At 34.5% G+C, this 19,212-nt stretch overlaps 1 protein-coding gene across 3 annotated transcripts in view; it reads left to right on the forward strand.

The window, feature by feature from the left end:
* Positions 1-14,654, forward strand: part of ERCC6 (ERCC excision repair 6, chromatin remodeling factor) — a 101,046-nt gene extending 86,392 nt beyond the window's left edge. For 2 of the 3 annotated variants that reach the window (XM_031956272.1, XM_031956273.1), the window contains exons 17-21: positions 1,341-1,486; positions 1,576-2,241; positions 4,284-4,488; positions 6,314-6,392; positions 7,567-14,654. In XM_031956272.1, coding sequence (XP_031812132.1) covers positions 1,341-1,486; positions 1,576-2,241; positions 4,284-4,488; positions 6,314-6,392; positions 7,567-7,977 — 1,507 coding nt within the window. In that variant the 3' untranslated portion in view covers positions 7,978-14,654. The remainder of the gene's footprint in view (positions 1-1,340; positions 1,487-1,575; positions 2,242-4,283; positions 4,489-6,313; positions 6,393-7,566) is intronic. The other variant, XM_031956274.1, reaches the window with a different exon arrangement.
* Positions 14,655-19,212: the final 4,558 nt, after the last annotated feature.

Consider the following 19,212-nt stretch of genomic DNA (forward strand, 5'->3'; position numbering starts at 1 on the left):
ATCACTGAGGCGTGAGTTCAGATAGAGATTAGCAGCATCATTAGGTAACAATGTTTAGCTGAAAAAGAAGGAATGGGAAAGACACTTATGCTGGTGTATCCTTAAGCTGGCAGATGGAGGATGCAAGGTGCAATGGCTTTCTCTTCTTCCCTGGGTAGACCAGATGAGCAATAGGTAGAGAAGAGTAGAATGATGAGAGAGTAGAATGGGGATACAAATACAAAAACGGAAATAGATGAGCTTTCAGTGATGATCGTATTCAAATGGGGAAGATAACAAATATATAAATAATTATTTATAGGATATACATAAATACACATACATAATTATATATATATATATTATAAATATGAAGAAAATAAGTGCAAATACAAAATAGTTTGGTTGGATACATAGATCTATGCATCATTCTCATAGAGATAATTAATAACCCATAATAATGGCTGAACAATTTATAGTATATAATTATGATAAAATACTTTTGTACTGTAAGAAACAAAAAGGTGAGATGATTTCAGAAAAATCTGGGAAGACTTCTATGAACTGATCCACAGTGAAGTGAGTAGAACCAGGAGAGAACATTGTATGCAATAATAGCAATATTATAATGACGATCATCTTAAAGACTTAGCTGTTCTAATCAATGAACGCATCCAAAAGAATTCCAAGAACTCATGATGAAAAATGCTATCTACTTCCTAATGTAGAATTTATAAAGTCTTGGGTATGGTATTGAAGCATATTTTTTCACATTCTTTATTTTTTTTTTTTAACACGGCTAATATGGATATATATTTTGCATGACTTCCTAAGAATAGTGGTTGCTTGCTTTGTCACCAGGTAGGGGAGGGACAGAAGGGAAAGAGAATTTGGAACTCAAAGTTTTAGAAAATGAACAAAGAAAGAAAGCAGAACACTCGAGGATCCTTCTGGGCCTCTTATATTAAGTATGGTTCTGAATCAGTAAAGAAATAATGAACATTAGACACCTACTGCATTCCTTTATAGTGACTCCTCATGTTTTGAAAATGTGCTACTTAGAATTCAAAAATTCTTTGAATTTGAAAAACTTTTTTCATTATAGCTGAAATTTTTTTATATTTAGAATGTAAATAATATGGAATATCATTTATCTGTTAATGTTAATGTAATTGTTATAGTAAAAATTCTTATTGTTAATTGATTGTAATGGTTAATAATGTAATTATTTAACAACTCTCACCTACTGCTTTAGAACTCTGTTGGGTAAAATTATTATAGACTTCTATTGCATTTTAAGAATTGTGCTCTCAAGTATAGCTTAATATTATTTTATACCAAAATTTTCCCTCTATTTTTAGGCAAATCTTCAAGCAGTTTTTGACAAACAGAATACTGAAAGATCCCAAACAAAGACGTTTTTTCAAGTCCAATGATCTTTATGAGCTGTTTACTCTCAGTAGTCCTGATGAATCTCAAGGCACTGAAACTAGTGCTATTTTTGCAGGTATTGTATAAAATAATCACTTAAAAGTAGTATAATCCGAATTCCTTCAATATAAGGATTTTTTTCCTTTTTTTAATTCCATAAATTAGGAACTGGTTCCGATGTTCAAGCACCTAAACATCATTCAAAAAGAAAATTTCATAACTCCTTTCCTGTTGCTGATAGAGAAGATGTGAACCAAGCAGATGTTTCTTCAGAATGCAGCACTTTATCTGATGCCAACATGTCTGAATCCACTGCAGATTTATCTCAAGGAAAATGCAAGGAAAAAGAAACAGATGATAATGTGCACACACAAGATAAATGTGCTTTTACAAATACATTTTCCATATCAGATGAACCATCAAAGACTGTAACAATTTTAGGGAATGAGGAAAAATTAAATTCCTTGAGTTTCACTGAAAGTTTCAGTTCTACTGGAGATGAAGGTTTAGATACAAAGCAGCTTCCTTGTGAGACGAAAAGCTTGCAGGCCAAACCAGATGGCAGCATTGAGAGTGAGCAGACTGAGAACCGGTTCTGTAAACACAAGTCAAAAACAAAACATCATTTTGTGGAAGGAAAGGACACTCTAAAGCACAAAGGACAGAAGCAGAACTCTCATACAGCCAAACATTCCAAAGATGCCAAGTTTGAAGGAACACGCATCCCACACCTTGTTAAACAGAAACAGTACCAGAAGCATGATGAGGAGAAAGAGGAAAATGAGCAAAAGCATGACGATTACGTTCTGGAAAAGCTTTTCAAAAGATCAGGTAATCTTTTTCTTTGGGTTTTCCATAAGGGTGCCAGAATCAGGAAATGGAAGCAATTTCTTCAATTATATAACCTTGGAGCAGAAAGCATTGTGCAGACCCTAACCCCAGAACATTTCCCCTCCTGTACTTTAGTTCTTTCTGTCCTTGAAAATAGTTGTAGTCTTCAAATTTTAAAAAAAGAAAAAGAAAATTACCTTTAATATTTTCTTAAAACCTTGGAGGAAATGGAAGTTTTTAAAAATTGGATTTTAGTTCATTGCAATAAACTGTTCACAAAGATAACCACGACTCTAAATGGTTATGATGCTGTGTGAAAAAATAGTAACCAATTAATTTGCATGTTATACCTAATCTAAGAAATTAATTTTAAATGATTCAGCTTTTAATGTTTTTTTTTAAATTTGTAACCTACCAATGATTATGATTTAAAATTTTAGACTTAATTATTCATTGTTTTTTCACTTATTTGCCAGCTTCAGGTATCCAGAACATAGCTAAAATTCCAAATATAAGTAAATGGTCTTTGATGAAGGCCCTTGGGCCTTCACTCATAACCTATTTACTGTAACTTTAGACACAGTTTTATAACAAGCTTGGGTCACTGATTTCCCAGTTCAAAGCAGGTTACAAATAGATCACCCAGTCTAAGGCAGATTAGAAACAGAAGACTACAAAGAACATTTGAGATAAAGGAAATGAATTTTGTCATACTGGTAAGAGTTAGATTTGATAGTAGATTTCCTGATTTTATAGAAAAAAGGAAAAACTGAAAAATCTAACTAAAAAACAAATATAATAATTCAAATAAGACTGTATATTCTTCAATAGCTAATCTTAGAACATTCCTCAGAACTGTTTCATATATCTTTAAGAAATTATTAAATTTCATTGTAATGAACTAAATCTTAAGTATGTATACTAAGTTTGCTGGAAGTCTCAAAATTTGATATGATAAGTTTGCATTTTAAAAATAAGATATAGTTGCTAAATTTTAAAAATCAAATGATTTAATTTCCTTAATTTAATGAATAAAACTATTAAAACAGGCTAAATGTTAAATGTTCACCTTTCTCTGGAGGCAGACACTATTTAAATGTGCTATATATACTAAGGACAAATAAATTTGATGCATAATGAAGTAAAAATCAGGAGAAAATATTACACAATGACCACAGCAATGGGGAAAAATAACAAACAAATGTGAATGAAGTATAATTATAATCACCCAAATACTCCTGAAGAATTGTGGGATATTGTATATACTATTGAACATATTTGATGTGTTAGTTTTGCTGAATTTTTTTTTCATTCTATTTTTTATTGTTTATTAAAAGAGATGGCTCTTTGGATGAGAACAGTATATGTTGGGAAATAATGTTATATAAAAGCAAGAGATTCAAAATTCATTTTAAAAGAATTTCTTTTTTTAAAAAAATTACTTATTTAATATTTTTCCATTACATTTAAAACAAATTTATTTTTACATTTGTTTTTTTTTAAATTTTTGAGTTCTAAAGGTTCTATCCCTTATCTCCATCCACAATTAAGAAACCACATGTGAAATTATGTAAAACATTTCCATAGAAGTCAAGTTGTGAAAGAAAACAAATCTCTTATCCTAATGAAAATAAAAACCCTCAAGAAAAATTAAGTTTAAAAAAAGAGAGAAAGAAAGTTTCAGTCTATGTTCAGACACAATCAACTCCTTCTTTGGATATGTATAAGATTTTTCATCATAAGTCCTTCAGTATAGTTGTGGATGATTGTACTACTGGGAAAAGCAAAGTCCTTTATAGCTGGTCATCCTAGAAAATTGCTGTTACTTTGTATACAATACATTTCACTTTGCTTGAGTTCATGGAGGACTTTCCAGATTTTTTAAAAAGGATTTCTCAAATGTATCCAGTGGGAATTTAAAAAAAAATTTTCAAGCACATGATCTTTACCTTTCTTTTGAAAATGAATGGATAGTACCATAACTAGCAAATGTACAGGCATGGGGTCTTATTTCAATTTGCTGTTTTGATTTGTCTCACTAGTAGGAGTTCACAGTGTCATGAAACATGATGCTATTATGGAGGCTTCCAGTCCGGATTACGTGTTAGTGGAAGCAGAGGCAAATCGAGTAGCCCAGGAAGCATTGAAAGCACTGAAGATGTCTCGTCAGCGTTGTTTGAGTGCTGTCTCTGGGGTGCCCACATGGACGGGCAGTAATGGTCTGTCAGGTGCACCGGCTGGAGGAAAGTAAGAGATCTTACTACCCACAGATTGCTCAGGTCATAGATTTGGGAACTTTCTAATAGAATTCCTTCCCTTACATATGAGAAAACAGACCTAAAGAGGTTCATTAAGTAAGAGAGGCAGGATTCGAACCTGAATCCTCTGATTCCATATTTAGTGTTTTTTCTACTGTACTATGTTGCTTCTTCATTTTCATGGCTCAGTAATCTCCAAACCTGTTAAATACTAGAAACAATTCCAAATATCGCATTCTTATTGGAAAGATAATTCATGATCATCTCATGTCACTGTATGTAAACCCTAAATATGGAAATTGCTACTCCTAAAATTGTGTCTTCTAAACAGAGTTGACCATAAAAGTCTGTTATTAGACTGGTTTGAGTGATATTGAGAAGTAGAGTTACAAATACTCATTTTTCCTCCAACTTACATTTTAGAGTTGGAGTAGATAGGAAGCTCATTCCATTATGCTGCTTATTTTCTTTCCTCAGTTTAGAAACTATTATTAAAAAAGATACTTCTTCAATAAAAATGAATGACAGGAGTTAGAGCATAATGAATTAAAATTTTGTAAGAATATTAACCAATTTACAATAATCAGTTGTTTTAATGTAAACTGAACTTTCATTGCAGCAGGGCAATATTCCTCCTCTCCCTAATTGATTCCCTGCCTCTAATGCCATCTCTTCCCCTTTCCCTCTCAGTTAAGGACTTTACCTCATTTCACAGAAAAAAATGAGGAAATAGGCAGAGAGGACCCTCTTTTAGACCTTATCTCATATTCCTCTGACACGCTCCACTTAGGTCTCTAAATAAGAGATGGCCCTTCTACTTGTGAAGGCCAGCCTTTCTACATCTACCCTTCTTTCTGATTCTTTTTCTCTTTCGCAGAATTGATCTCCTGTTTCCAAGTTTTGTCTGCTGGCTCTTTCCTTGCAGCCTACAAACACATGGCTCCCAGTCTCGGGCCTGCCATGCCCCTTACTTTTCCTTTTAGATCTTTCCTCTTTTCAGCTTGAATTCCTGGAGAATCTACAGGCAGTGATTTTACTTCTTTTTCACTTTCTTCTAAACCTCTGCAATTTGGTTTCTGTAACATTCTCATAGATATCAGCGATCTCTTAATCACTGACAATAATCTAATGGCCTTCATTCAGTCCTAATCCTTCTTGGTTTCTGGGTAACATTTGGCACCCTTACCTGCTTTCTCCTAAGTACTCTCTCCTCTCTGGGCATTAGTGACGCTTTCTGGCCTCCTTCTTGTCTGGTCAGTGCAAAATTTCCTTGGCTGTGTCCTGATCCATGCCATGCTCAGTGATGGTCCCTTAAGACTTTGTGCTAGACCTTCTCTTTCTTTCTCCTAATCCATATTGGTTGGTGATCTCCCATGGGTGCAGTTATAACTTCTGTGAAAAGATACCTAGGACTGTAGCTCTAGCATTAGCCTCTCAGATTTTTTGTGTCACTTGGCAGTGCCCCACATGCACATTGTAAGCCTTTAATAAATGCTGGTTGGTTCTTTGATGAGATAGTGTGCTCTGTGAGAGGAGCATACCCAAGCTAAAATGTCAGAGCAGGTGTCGAAGGTAGATGCCATCAGGATTTAGATTTATTTTAGTAACCCCTATTTGATTGTGGACATTTTATATCACTGTAAAGCAGAAGATGGCTCTCTAAGGAAGGCCACCTGAGAAACAAGGCATGGGATTTTTCCCCACCCTTCCTCAACTCCACAGGAAACTGAAAATTCCCCAAAAGAAATCTTGAGAGGGGGGTGTTTGGATATTTTGGCTCCAGTACACTAAATGCAAATGTTTCTCTTGTTTAGGAGTAGATTTGGGCAGAAAAGGAATCCTAGTTTGCCTGCTCCTCAGCCTTCTTCAAAGCCTACAAAAGAGAAGGGTCAGGTAATGAACCCTATGTACCTCTGTGGGGCTTGATGGGGTATGAGTGAACATGTTTCACGTGGTTATTTGGGGGGCTGGTACATCCTTCAAATGTGTGATCTTTGCAGTTTACAGAACTTTTTCATGTGAGCGTCAGAAATCACTTGATCTTTAAATTATTAAATTTGTTACTGTTCCTAGAGTGCTATTCACTCAAGTACTTCTGTCAGTTCTGTGAAAGATAAGTTGAGCAAGCATCCTCATAATTTAAAAATTGAAGTTCCCAAACCCCAAAGATAGCTTAGAAAATAGAGATTTATATTCAATTTTTGTTTTTCCTCTCTGTCCTCAATCACCTCAAATGAGGAATTATCTACATGTAGACCTCCCTTTTTTCTAGTCTTTTATTTGCATAAAATCACCAAGTAAACTTAATTGTTTTGTTTTTTTTTCACTGAGTGGATATGTATTTTTTTCCACTTAAGTGAGATCTCATTTTAGGTATATGGCCTATTTTTAGAACAATACTGATAAGAGAACTTAATTATTTTGCCAGAACAATGTATCATTGTAAAATATTGGTTGTTCCCCAACTTCATACAAGATGATAGAACCCCCCAAAGTTATTAAAAGTGATATATTGAAGGGGCAGCTAGGTAGTGCAGTGGATAGAGCACCAGCCCTGAAGTCAGGAAGACCTGAGTTCAAATGTGATCTCAGACACTTAACACTTCCTAGCTGTGTGACCCTGGGCAAGTCACTTAACCCCAACTGCCTCAAGGGGAAAAAACAGGTGATGTATTGAATATAATTAACAGTGAGAAGTTGGTCAAAGGCTTCCCAGAAGGTTTTTCTTTGTTGCTATAGCACCTAATGTGTTTTGACCATTCTAACTTTATTAGTAGTGATAATTTTCAGGCTTAATGTACAGACACTCCAGGATTCCAAAATTTAGTACTTAAGATATAGTTTGGGCACATGGTCGTTCTGTTAAACTAAATTTAAAAATTCTACTATCATCTGGATTTGACTCCAATTTCATAATAATGCTTAGGAATGTAGGTAGACTTTGGTTTAAAGAGTAATTTTATTTTTCTTCTGGCCTCTCTTTTGGATTTTGAATTAAATTTAAAATGTTCTGGTTTAACTGGTTTAGTTGCTTTCAGATTTTAACTTTATTTAAAAATCTCTTTAGGATACTGGTTTAAAAAATGCCACTCGAACTCATTTTAGTGGGAAAACAGAAGATGGAGAATCTTCATCTGGTGCTTTAGCTTCATCATCGCTATTAGCTAGCATGAGAACTAGAAACCATCTTACTTTATCACAGAGAACAGAAAATGAAAATGTGAACCTTCAGCAGGCTTCTGTTCCATTATCCACTGTAACAGAGCATGATGACCTTTTGGTAGAAATGAGGAACTTCATAGCTTTCCAGGCCCGCGTTGATGGACAGGCAAGCACACAAGAGATTCTGCGGGAATTTGAATCCAAGTTATCTACATCACAATCGTGTGTGTTTCGAGAACTTCTGAGAAATCTTTGCACGTTTCATCGAGGTGTGAATGGTGAAGGTGTGTGGAAGCTGAAGCCCGAGTTCTGCTGACCAAGCCCAAGAATCTTTTATCATTGAAATTTGTGGATGAGTCTTATTTAACATATATGTTGTATAGAATTTGAGAAAATGATATAAACACAAACCGCTTTATATTTATTTTATATTGAATCTACCTCATAACTGCAGCTTTAAGAAAGAACTTCTTATCCAATTTTTGAAACTATTGTTATGATGCTGGCTAAGAGTTATGATGCTGATTAAAAAATATTTTTTGAAAATTGCAATAAGAATTGTGACGCAGAGAGGCAGCATGGTATAATTGAAATCAGGAAAAATTGTGGTTTCATCCTGCCTCTGGCCTTTATTTACTGTCAGAGCCCCAGGATCAATCACTTCACTTCCATGTTCCTCAGGTGACCACTTCCAGGAACTTTTCTACTAAGTGAAATTGAGCTTTACTGAAGTAAATTGGTGTAGGAAGTTCTCACACTAGGATCTGATATATATCCTTTGCATATTTGTAAGATCCATGTTTGCCTTCAGGGATCTAACACTTATATTTTGAAGTTCCTTTGTTCTGTATGTTTTGTGAGCTTTCATGAAAGAATATCAGGGAAAACATCATAGTTTATTATTTATAAAATTCATGAAGTATGGTGACAAGAATATTATGTTATTTTTATTGGTCCAAAAACCTTTTGTCACATTTGATGAGTCTTATTTCACAAATTAGATTACTAATATGTTATAGTAATAATTATTTTGATATTTAGTTTTAAAGTATTTTTTAAATTTATCATCAAGAAAAGTAATTTTCTCCCCAAACCATTTTATTACTAGTTTTGTGAATTGCTATTATTGTTTTCCCCTTAAATTATGAAGTATTTTTAGTACTATAGAATGAAAACTATAGATAACACATTATAGTTCCTACAAAGAGCTAGAAGAAAGTTATCAGAAACTACATTTATAATGCATTTGCTTCAGACAAAAACATTGCCAAGTGACTCTTTGAACTAGGGTTGGAAAGTCCTAAAACCTTAAGTAGTTAAACTAGGGTTTAGGCGAACCTAATAAAGTTTATAAGCCTTATCTTCCTGATACTTGGAATATTTCTGTAAAACAAAAATATTCAGGGCAAATATAATAGCTGTGAATGTTTTTTTTTCCTTCCCCAAACATGCAAATTGTCTTCTTAAGCTCATTGCTTTCCTGTTTTTTACAGTAAACCCGAGTAAAACCATAGCCTTTTCTTCTAATTAAAAATGTTGTCAATTCTTTATCATTAACTGAGAGGTAAAATTCTCATTTCTCTTCTTCTACTGATCTACTTTGACTTTGTGCAAGTCACTAAATTGTCAGTTTAGCTATCTATAAACATGGCAACAATGCCTCAAAAATTAAAGGGCTTAATAAAGATGAAAGGTGCTGAATGTATATTTGGTAGTATTTCATAATAGAAAGTTTGTACTTTGGTGAAATCTCTTGATTTTTGTTTTCTTCTGAAAATCCAGCAATGAAATGTATATAGATTTTGCTACATATTTTATTATTGTATATTTTTATTCACTTATTGTACTAAGCATGTTTACTAATGGTATTCAAATGCTTCATTTTCTCCTTTCTCAACCTTGACCCTGTGTGTAGCAAATAATTTAAACTTGACATTGTCTTTTATTCTCAGATCCCTTGCCCTGTTGCCACTCATGATTTGTCAGACTCAAACCTTGGGTTTACCACTACTGTCTCTTTTTTGACTTCTGTTCACGGGCTGGAGGAAATCTTGCAACTTATGTCAACCCGCTCCAATGCAGATTTATTTGTATTATCCATCTCAGTTTGGCTCTCACTGATCCAGAACATCCCTTTTACTCTTCCTTAATTGACTCACTGTCGCTTTCTTTGTGGCAGCTGTTTCAAACCTCTTTTTTTCCTCAAGTCTTTCACATCATCTCCTTTCCTTCTGAAACCTTACACAAGGACTGTACCTCCTACCTTGCTGACAAAAGAGCTGTTTATTTGAGCTCCTTTTACTTTCCTCTTAATAGTCTTTGACACATCTTCTTCCTCTCCATTTTTTTACATTCTGATGAAGACACTGCTGTCCTTTGCCTCACCAAGGCCAGCCCCTCCTCTTGGGACCTGGATCTCCTCGCTCAGCTTCTCCACAGATGCCCTCATAGGCATCCCCTTTTGCCAACTTAGTAGATTACGCCATTGAAGTCAACCTTTTCATTTTACAGGAACCCAAAGGTCAGTCACACACATGAGTAAGAGATACTCCATTGTCTCTCCTCATCTACTGGCTCCTCTTGTGTGACCTGTGGACGCATCAAGGCCTTCTCATATCTCATGCAGCCCTTATACAGCCCTTACACCATTGTCCCATGACCCCTTTTCCTCTTCTTGCTTCTACTCCCATTCTCACTCTTTGTAGACTCTTTGCAGTCTGCCTTTGGACTTCATTTCTCAACTGAAATTGTTCTCTCCTGGGTTTCTAATGCTTTCTTAATTACCAAATTGGATGGCCCTTTTTCTTAGTACTATTCAGCTTTTGGATCTATTGAATGTTATTCCACCCAGATCCTCTTTTCTCTCTTTGTACTTGTCTGATCTTTCTTAGTCCTGTTTGTGAGTTCATCATCATCCCTATTCCACCCTTTCAATTAGAGTACATCCTGCAGCTGTCCTGGACATATTTTATCTTTTTGTGATCTTAATGTGTTCAACAACATTCATTATTTTTCTGCTAAAACCAACTTTTCTCTCTAACTTCCTTATTTCTATGGAGGGATAAGATTCTAGCCATTATTGGAGTCATTCTTGGCCCTTCACTGTCCTTCACCTAATATAGCCAGTCAGTTGCTGAGTTTTGTTGATTATTCTCTGTAATATCTTTCACATCCATCCTCTTCTTTTTCCTCATGGGGTCAGAACATTAATTTGGACCTTTCTCACTTCCTGCCTAGTCTTACTGCAGTAGTCTCCTAGTTGCTCTCCTTGCCTCAAATCTAATCCAATCTCTTTATAGCTACCAAAGTGATAACCCTACAACACTGGTCTGATCAGGACCATTCCCCCATCAAAAAGCTACAGTGGCTTCCTATTGCCTTGATGATCAAATATAGAGTCCTTTTTTGGAATTCAAACTCTTTACAATCTAACTTACAGCTCTTTTCTGTACTTTCCACACATTATTTACCTTTATACAGTCTATTATAGTCCAGCTTAACACTTCTTTGCTATTCCTTACCCAAGACATGCCATCTCTTCTGCTTTTCCCCAGGCTGACATCTGTTCCTTGAATGCATTCCCCTTTCATCTCAGCCTCTTAGAATCCCTAATTTCTTTCTCAGATGAAGAACTTAACACTGCCCCTTTCCTAAAGAAGACCTTTCTTAAGCCTCTCTATTGCTTATTATTTCCTTGCCTGAAATTAGTTTGTATTTATGTTACATATATTTTGTATTTGCTTATCACTGTGCATGTTATTTCACCCTTAGAATGTAAATTCCTTGAGGACAGATACTATTTCATTTTTTCTTTGTGCTCTAAGAGGACCTAGCATGGTATCTAGTACATAATAGGTACTTAATAAATGCTTATTGATTTCTTGGGAAAATAACCTATAAAATTATTCCTTTATTTTGTAATAGTTTAAAGCCATTAATACATATTTTCCATTTTTAGATGCAAAACAGTTCTTTTAAGAATATATTATATTTTACTTAAGTAGAAACTTATTTTCTATTTATGTCATTGTCTTTTTCAGTTTTTCAGACATTGTGCTTTTTAGTCTTTGTAGCTTTACCCTCTCTAACTTTTCCATGCCATCTCCTACTATGCAGCTTTTCCTTTGAAATCAATAAAAATTTAAGAGGAGAAGGAAAAATACAAATCAAGAATATCGTACATTCAGTATTGTGACTGAATAAACTGATGGGAGCTGAATATTTACAAATAGCTGCAAAGTTGGTCCAGAAGTATAGGAATATGTGTTTTAAGTCTAAAAAAAAGAGTTCAGATGTAATGTATACAGAAGACTAGGATGTACTTTTTGCTAATGAATGCTAATAGGATTTGATCTTAAAATTGTATTTATTCAGGATAATCCTTACTGACCAGACATAAATAGCCACCAGTTTCTAAATTGATGCCTGTTTGCTAAAGAACTTTTTTTCCGTGTGGTTTTTTTTTTTGTTTTTTTTTTGAGGGACAATAATATAAATGATCTGTTAAAAACTACTGGTTTCTGGTTATTGAACTTTTCTGTTCTGTTAAGGGGGAGAGTAGAGGGTTTTCATAGAGCAGTTCCTACCCAAAACAAGCCAGAAGAGACATCACAAGCTCTCGAATTGATTCACTTAATGTATATTGAGTACCTATTGTATCCTATGTGCTGAAAATACAAAGATAAGACAAAGTTGGTGTGCTCAGAGAGCTTAAAATGTGACAGCATTCACACAAAGGAATGATATATAAAAAGATTATTCTAACATTAAGATTAGCTAGGCAACTTTGCTATAACAGATAAAATCTCTCACAAAACAGGACAGACAGAAATCACTACATCTTTGTGATTCACACAAGCAGCCATATTCTATGGTGCCAATTACTTACACATTAAATTCAAACTTCACTGTAGAAAATATGTTGGTATGCATGTTTTATAACTGAACTCTAAACCCATTAATTTTGCAGATTGCCTTTTTGTATATGCTGCTGATTTCAAGAGAGAATAAAAGTCTTTATTTGCAGATTTGAATATTTATTTTAGTAAATTCTTAACTCTAATTTAGTCTTGAGGCAAATGAAGGAAAAAAATTCACAATTTCCTCTCCTCATTCTTTCAGTGTAGAATATTTAAGTTTATTATGGTTTGTTTGAAAGAGAAAAGAGATACTATAGTATTTTTATCAAGTCTTTAGGAAATATTTTAGGAAAAAATTTTGTTATTTTCGAAGGAAAGAAGAATCATAGGAAGTGAGGGGTCTTAAATCAGCTATTCAGGTAACAAGCTAAAGATACCTTCTTGAATTCCTTCAAAGAAAACTAGTTTTTGTTCTAATTATTACTTCATAATTAGAAAATTAGTAATTAGATTTAATAATAACTTTGAACTTTGGCTATCATCATTTTGTTTTTCCTATTAATTTTGAAACCTTGTGCCCCTTAGTCTGCAAAGTGCAGCCTATAATAAAAAATATGTATTTCACATGTTAGTATAAACACAAGATTGCATTGCCATTACCATTTCTTAACATTATTTCTCAATTCCTATACAAAAGTGGCATCACATACTTTAAAAGTAATCTTGAAATAATTGCATAAAAATATAAAAATGAAGTATTTTGTTTGTCAAGAAAACCACTTGAGAATTGTAGGTTTATCTTGCCCTACTTTAAAAAACTTGATGATCTGCCAGAGTAGAAAATGATAGATACCTTTATGGGCAGGCTGTGCAATCCTTGGATAAAGTCTGATCTGACCTCTTAACTGAGGCTATGTTTGTTTAGTTCTTTGGTCTTGAAAATTAGCACTTGAAATATTTGTTTTGTTTTCTAAACCAAATTTTCAGTGCATGGGGAGGTCTTAGATTAGAAAACCGTGAAGCAAAAGCATATCCAAGGAAGGAAAGATTCTAAGACCAAAGAACAAAAAGATTTGTTTTAAAATGGTAAAAGGAAAAAGGTACACTTCAACTTTCAATTTATCCTGTTTTGATTCTCCTAGCTTATATTAGTGTATATGTTTTAACCTAATTGTTGTCTTAGAATTAAAAAAAAATTTTCCTTCTCTACTTATCTCATGATTTAACTTCCAATTTTTAAGGGCAATTTCCTCTTTTTGGTTTTTGTACTTCTGAATCTCATTGGATTGCCTGTTTTTGACTGAGTTTTTTCCTGAGTCACACATTTTGCTGTAGATCCATGTAAATTAATCACAACTTTTTTTTTTTTTTTTTTTTTACAAACTTCTCTGATATGCATAGGTATAGATATACACATCTGTGTGTAGTTTATTTCAATTGATCCTCTGTACATTCATTACTGGTCAGTATAATTAAGATAAACCAATTTTTTTTAAACATATACAGCTTTAACTGACCTTCATCTATAGACTTGTGCTTATCATGATCCTGAAAAGTACGGTTGATTAGTTTTCAGATAATGTTGCAGAACTATTCTATCTCAAGATGAATCAGTTTATTGGCTTCATGCCCAATAGGATTTTTCCCCCTTAAAGCAATGAATTGGGGGCGAGAATCTCCTTTATCAAGAGATGATACTAGTAACCATCAATGGTTTTCAGTTCTTCCACTAGCTCACTAGTGTTGATAGTTTATGTTGAGCTGTTCACACTCCATTCCTTTCCCTCTTATAATCAATGGTACACATTGATTACATTAGTTGATTAGAGGTAGGGTTACCTTTTTTTTTTTGGGCAAACTTATGACTTTGGTTGCTCTACTCCAGATTGTTTCCCAAAGACAACATGGAGGAATTTAGGTACATCATGGAGGTAAGGAGTTGGGAAAAACTGGGATTCTGATGGAGAAAATATTGGCATCTTTGCAGTGTGTATAGAAATATGTATGTTTGGGGATCTAGACCTAAAGATAGCTGGTGTATCCCAGGAACAATGTAGGTGTATTATGGAGAGAAGATGTGAAACTACTGATCTAATCAATTGAGCTATTCGACACAGGTTTAATAAAAAAAAAACAAAAACAAAAAAAACCCCACCCAATACAACCCAGTAAATAAGTTTAGGTAGACTTCTGCTATGTTTCAAATGTCAAGTAACAAATTGGTGATATTCCCAACTCTAATGGGTAATATCTACAAGCTACTAGTAAATGTTTTAATCATCAGCTCTGGAGGAGAGGAGAAATGTAATACAACAAACTCAAATTTATTTGTATCAATATTTTCTTTAGTCTAAACACCCAACAGAATAATAAAAGAAGTCCTAATCTCTACACAAGCCTGGTATCCTAAATAGAAGTATTACTAGATTCAGGATAAAAGTCAAGAAGTCTATTACCAAAGTGGTGGATTTATCAAAACTTCCACTATAATTTGGGAATTAGGTCCCTTCCTCCCCTCCAACAGTTATTGAATTAATAATTATTTTTTAAATAAAAAAACTTTTAAGGCCAAAATAGCATTATCTACATTCTCTTTTGAGGTATGTTTGTATCTTTTTAAAAGAGAGTTGTGCTTTAATGAAAATTGATGTTAATTTAGAGAATAAGAAAGATGATAATTTTTCAATAAAATGCATTGGAGGAAAGTTTAAGGAATGGTTAGTATTATAAAAACTTCCCTAACAGTTGTTATGCTTAGGTCTTGAAAACTTAACAAAATTTAGAAAGTCCTTCCTCATATATTTTGGTTGACCCAATCAAATCAGAATATATGATCTGAGATGGTTTGACTCTGTGATAAGTAGAAAATTACTATAAAAGAAACTTTTCTCTATGTGTTATAATATCTTTGAAAGCAGGCTGTCTATGTTGACAATAATTTTTTTGTTATTTTCGAAGGAAAGAAGAATCATAGGAAGTGAGGGGTCTTAAATCAGCTATTCAGGTAACAAGCTAAAGATACCTTCTTGAATTCCTTCAAAGAAAACTAGTTTTTGTTCTAATTATTACTTAATAATTAGAAAATTAGTAATTAGATTTAATAATAAATCAAGAATCCACAATTTCATATGTTTGAGAGCTATATCGCTGGCACAATCCCCAATTCTTCACAGGTGATCTTCACATAGAAAAAACAAAAATTATGTCTAGTAGATAGTTTTCAAGCTGTACATGTTCTGAACTTGGGGTGGTTTTCAGAAAACAGACCCAGAATCCCTTTCTCAGCCAACATTCAGATCTCTGGCTTATTAGCACCTGCCAGAATTTGTACTTAGATGTGACCTTTGAAAGCCCAAGATTACACTCAGGAAATAACAGAGCAATCTCCTAGTATGTATGTGTTTACCTTGAGGGTAGAAACTCTTTTTCCATTGTTTTTTAATCCCCATTGCAAGCATTTGTGCTCAGATAGGCACATCAGTACAATGTGGATTGGAGTGGAATAGAATATTGGTGGAGGTATGCAGAAATGACCACAAAGTGAGAAACTGGATCTTACTCAGACTCCCACATGGGTCTAGAACAGAAACAATATGGTGGTGGTCATTAATTTTTCAGTCATGTTCAACTATTCATGACTCCATTTGGAGTTGTCTTGGCAATGATACTGGAGGGGTTTGCCATTCCCTTCTTTAGCTTGATTACAGGGTGAAATGACTTGACCAGGGTCACACAGCCTGGAAGTGCCTGAGGCCAGATTTGAATCCGGGTTGATGAGTCTTCCTAACTCCAGACTTGGTGCTATATACCGTATGGCACCCCCTGCTACCCCCAAAAAACAATAGGGCAGCTCAGAAGCTGTTGATTCTCCATGGCAATAAGAGCTTTTTTTTAAGGCAGTGCCTCCTGGTGGTGTCAAACTCCAAACTGTAAGAACGCTTGCATGGGGCCTTTCTCTGTGGTTTTGTGTCGTCTGGCTCCGTGTTCCCCAGAGAGCAGCCGCTGTCCCAACACCTCTGACCACTGGGGTAAAGTCTGAGCGTGGAGTCAGGAAGACTTGAGTTCTACCTGCCTCATTTATCATTTATCTTCTCACATGTGAAACGGGGATGATCACAGCACAGGTTGTTGTAAGAATAAAATGAGAGAACAGGGAAACTACTTTGCAAACCTTATAGCAACATATAAATATGAGTAATCTTAGACTAGCCTTCTGAAAGGAGGCCATTCTACTTTAGTATAGTTACAATGGTTGGAAAGTTTTTCCTTATTAGCTCAAATTTAAAACTGCCTCTTTCCATCTTGGCAGGTAAGTGGTGCATGGAGAGAGGGCCCCCTCTGCAGTCAAGAACACCTGAGTTCAAATACAGACAAATACTTTCTAGCTCTGTGACCCTAAGCAAGTCAATCAACCCTGTTTGTCTCAGTTTCCTCAACTGTAAAATAGGGAGAATTGCAATTTAACTTGCAGGATTATTGTAAGGATCAAGTGGGATAATATTTGTAAAGCACTTAGCATTGTGACTGGCACATATTAAGTGCTACATAAATGCATCTTCCCTTCTCTTACCTCCAACCTCCTCTTTCCCTTTCCCTTCCTCACATCGCTAGCTTGAATCCTCTAGGTCCAAGTAGCAGAAGTTGAATACCTCTTTTATATTATATACTTGAAGATAGCTATTATCTTTTCTCCCCCCAGGCTCACCATCATATCCCTCAAATGACCTGAGTAGCAGTTAACTCTCCTCTTATTAATCATCTTCTCTTGTATCTCTTCTTACTTTATTTCCCTAATTTCCCACAAAGGTATCTGTCACTGTCTCAAATTATATTGGCAAAATAAGGAAATTAAGACTATACAAGGGTTGCATATAAAATCATTTGATATCTATAATTTCATATTGAATATTTATAGGGAAAATATCACCAGCATCAACATTTGTTGGTGTTTCTTTTTTCATAGACCTCCTATTCTTATAGAAACCAAGGCTCTATGGACATGATATTCTTGGTGAAACTGAATTCCTTGGCTTGAGTCTCATTTTGTGTTAAATCAGTGGATTTAAGATAAACTTCCATTAAAGCTCTAGAGGCTGAAGATATAACTGTCTCCTGCTGATTTTAAGTAGAACTCCATTACCCAGTTGCTTATTTAATGGGCATGAGAATCTTGTCCAAGTCACAGCATTTCAAGTAGGAGCAAGACAGCTTTCCTAACCCTCTTTCTGCCTTAAGCAGCCTTTATTCAATCCAGGAAAACATTTTAGCTCTTTTTAACTGGAGTGATCCCTCACTGCAGTCAGGCAAATATTACAAGTAAAGGTAATTAGAACGTGTTTTAATATGAAATTCAGGTATCACTTTGGGGCTTTCTCTTTCTTTTTAAAGCATATAAAATATTGAATTAGAAATTCATGCTCTAGTTTTGCTTATAATAGAGGAATCAATTTTCTCTATTCCAATTCAATTCATTTCACTTAGTGATTAATAGAATGTTGCATTTAGAATCAGTGTTTGAATTTAAAACTTAGCTTCATCATTTATAACCTGTCTGGCTTCTTTCAAGTATCTTTACTTCTCTGAGTTTCAACCTTCTCATATATAAATGAGAAGGGTACTAGATAGTTCAATAAGGTCCTTCTATCTCTAACATTCTACAATTCTAATAGTGTCAGTCAGTGGATAAACATTTATTAAGTGCTATAATGGACCAAGTATTGTGTACAAAAGACTGATTTGGAGCACTTCTCAAAGAACTGAGAACTCAGAACCAGCACCTCCTGGCTGATCCCTTATGATTCAAGAGTCAATCCAAAAATGGTTGATAACCAAAACAAGAAGGGATGGCCACTCAATCATTTTTCATTTAGCAAGTGGCCAAAGTGTGTACTCAATCTGGAGTTAGAAGGGCTGCCATCTTCTTTTTGTCTTATTTTGGTTTGTTTTGTGGGGAGAGGAAGGGAAGATAAGAGAACTGTACTCCCTGCTGGGGAAACTTAAGTCAACCAGCTGTCTCTACCATCCAAGTTGTCCAGTATTAAATTAAAACAATGGCATAGCCATACCAGCCTGAGGCCAGTTAAAAGCAACTTTGTGCCATTTTAGATAAAATCAAGGATGCCTTCCTTTCCTCAGAAAGAAAAGTTATTTCTATAACTTTGTAGAAGCTCTCATTATTTATTCTTCTGAGAATGGACCAAACCATATACCACTAAATGAAAGTCTCAAAAAAAAAAAAAAAGATTTTGTGGCATAAATAATATTTATATAATGCTGTAAAGTTTGCTAAACATTTTAAATATCATCTGTTTGATAACAGCTTTGTGAGGCTATTTATTACCCTCATTTGCAGATACAGAAAGAGAGACTTAGAGAGATTAAGTGACAGCTATAAGTGCCTGAGGAAGGATTCTAAGTGAGATCTCACTAATGACATCAGGATCACAAATATTTATTCAGCATCTACTCTGTGTTAGACACTGTGTGTAAAACTCTGTATGACATGGCAAAGTTTAGAACTTCATCCACTGCTATAATAAAGGGTTATATAAAAAGTGTTCATTTCATGCCCTATTTTTTATGTAAGCAATTGCCTATATTCCTAACCCCTAGACCTTGTTCCGGGGGTCTCTGTAGATACACTTACACACACATACACACTCTATATATACACATACACACACACATATATA

The sequence above is a fragment of the Sarcophilus harrisii genome, chromosome 2 (assembly GCF_902635505.1).
Source record: "Sarcophilus harrisii chromosome 2, mSarHar1.11, whole genome shotgun sequence".
In the NCBI taxonomy this organism is placed as follows: domain Eukaryota; kingdom Metazoa; phylum Chordata; class Mammalia; order Dasyuromorphia; family Dasyuridae; genus Sarcophilus; species Sarcophilus harrisii.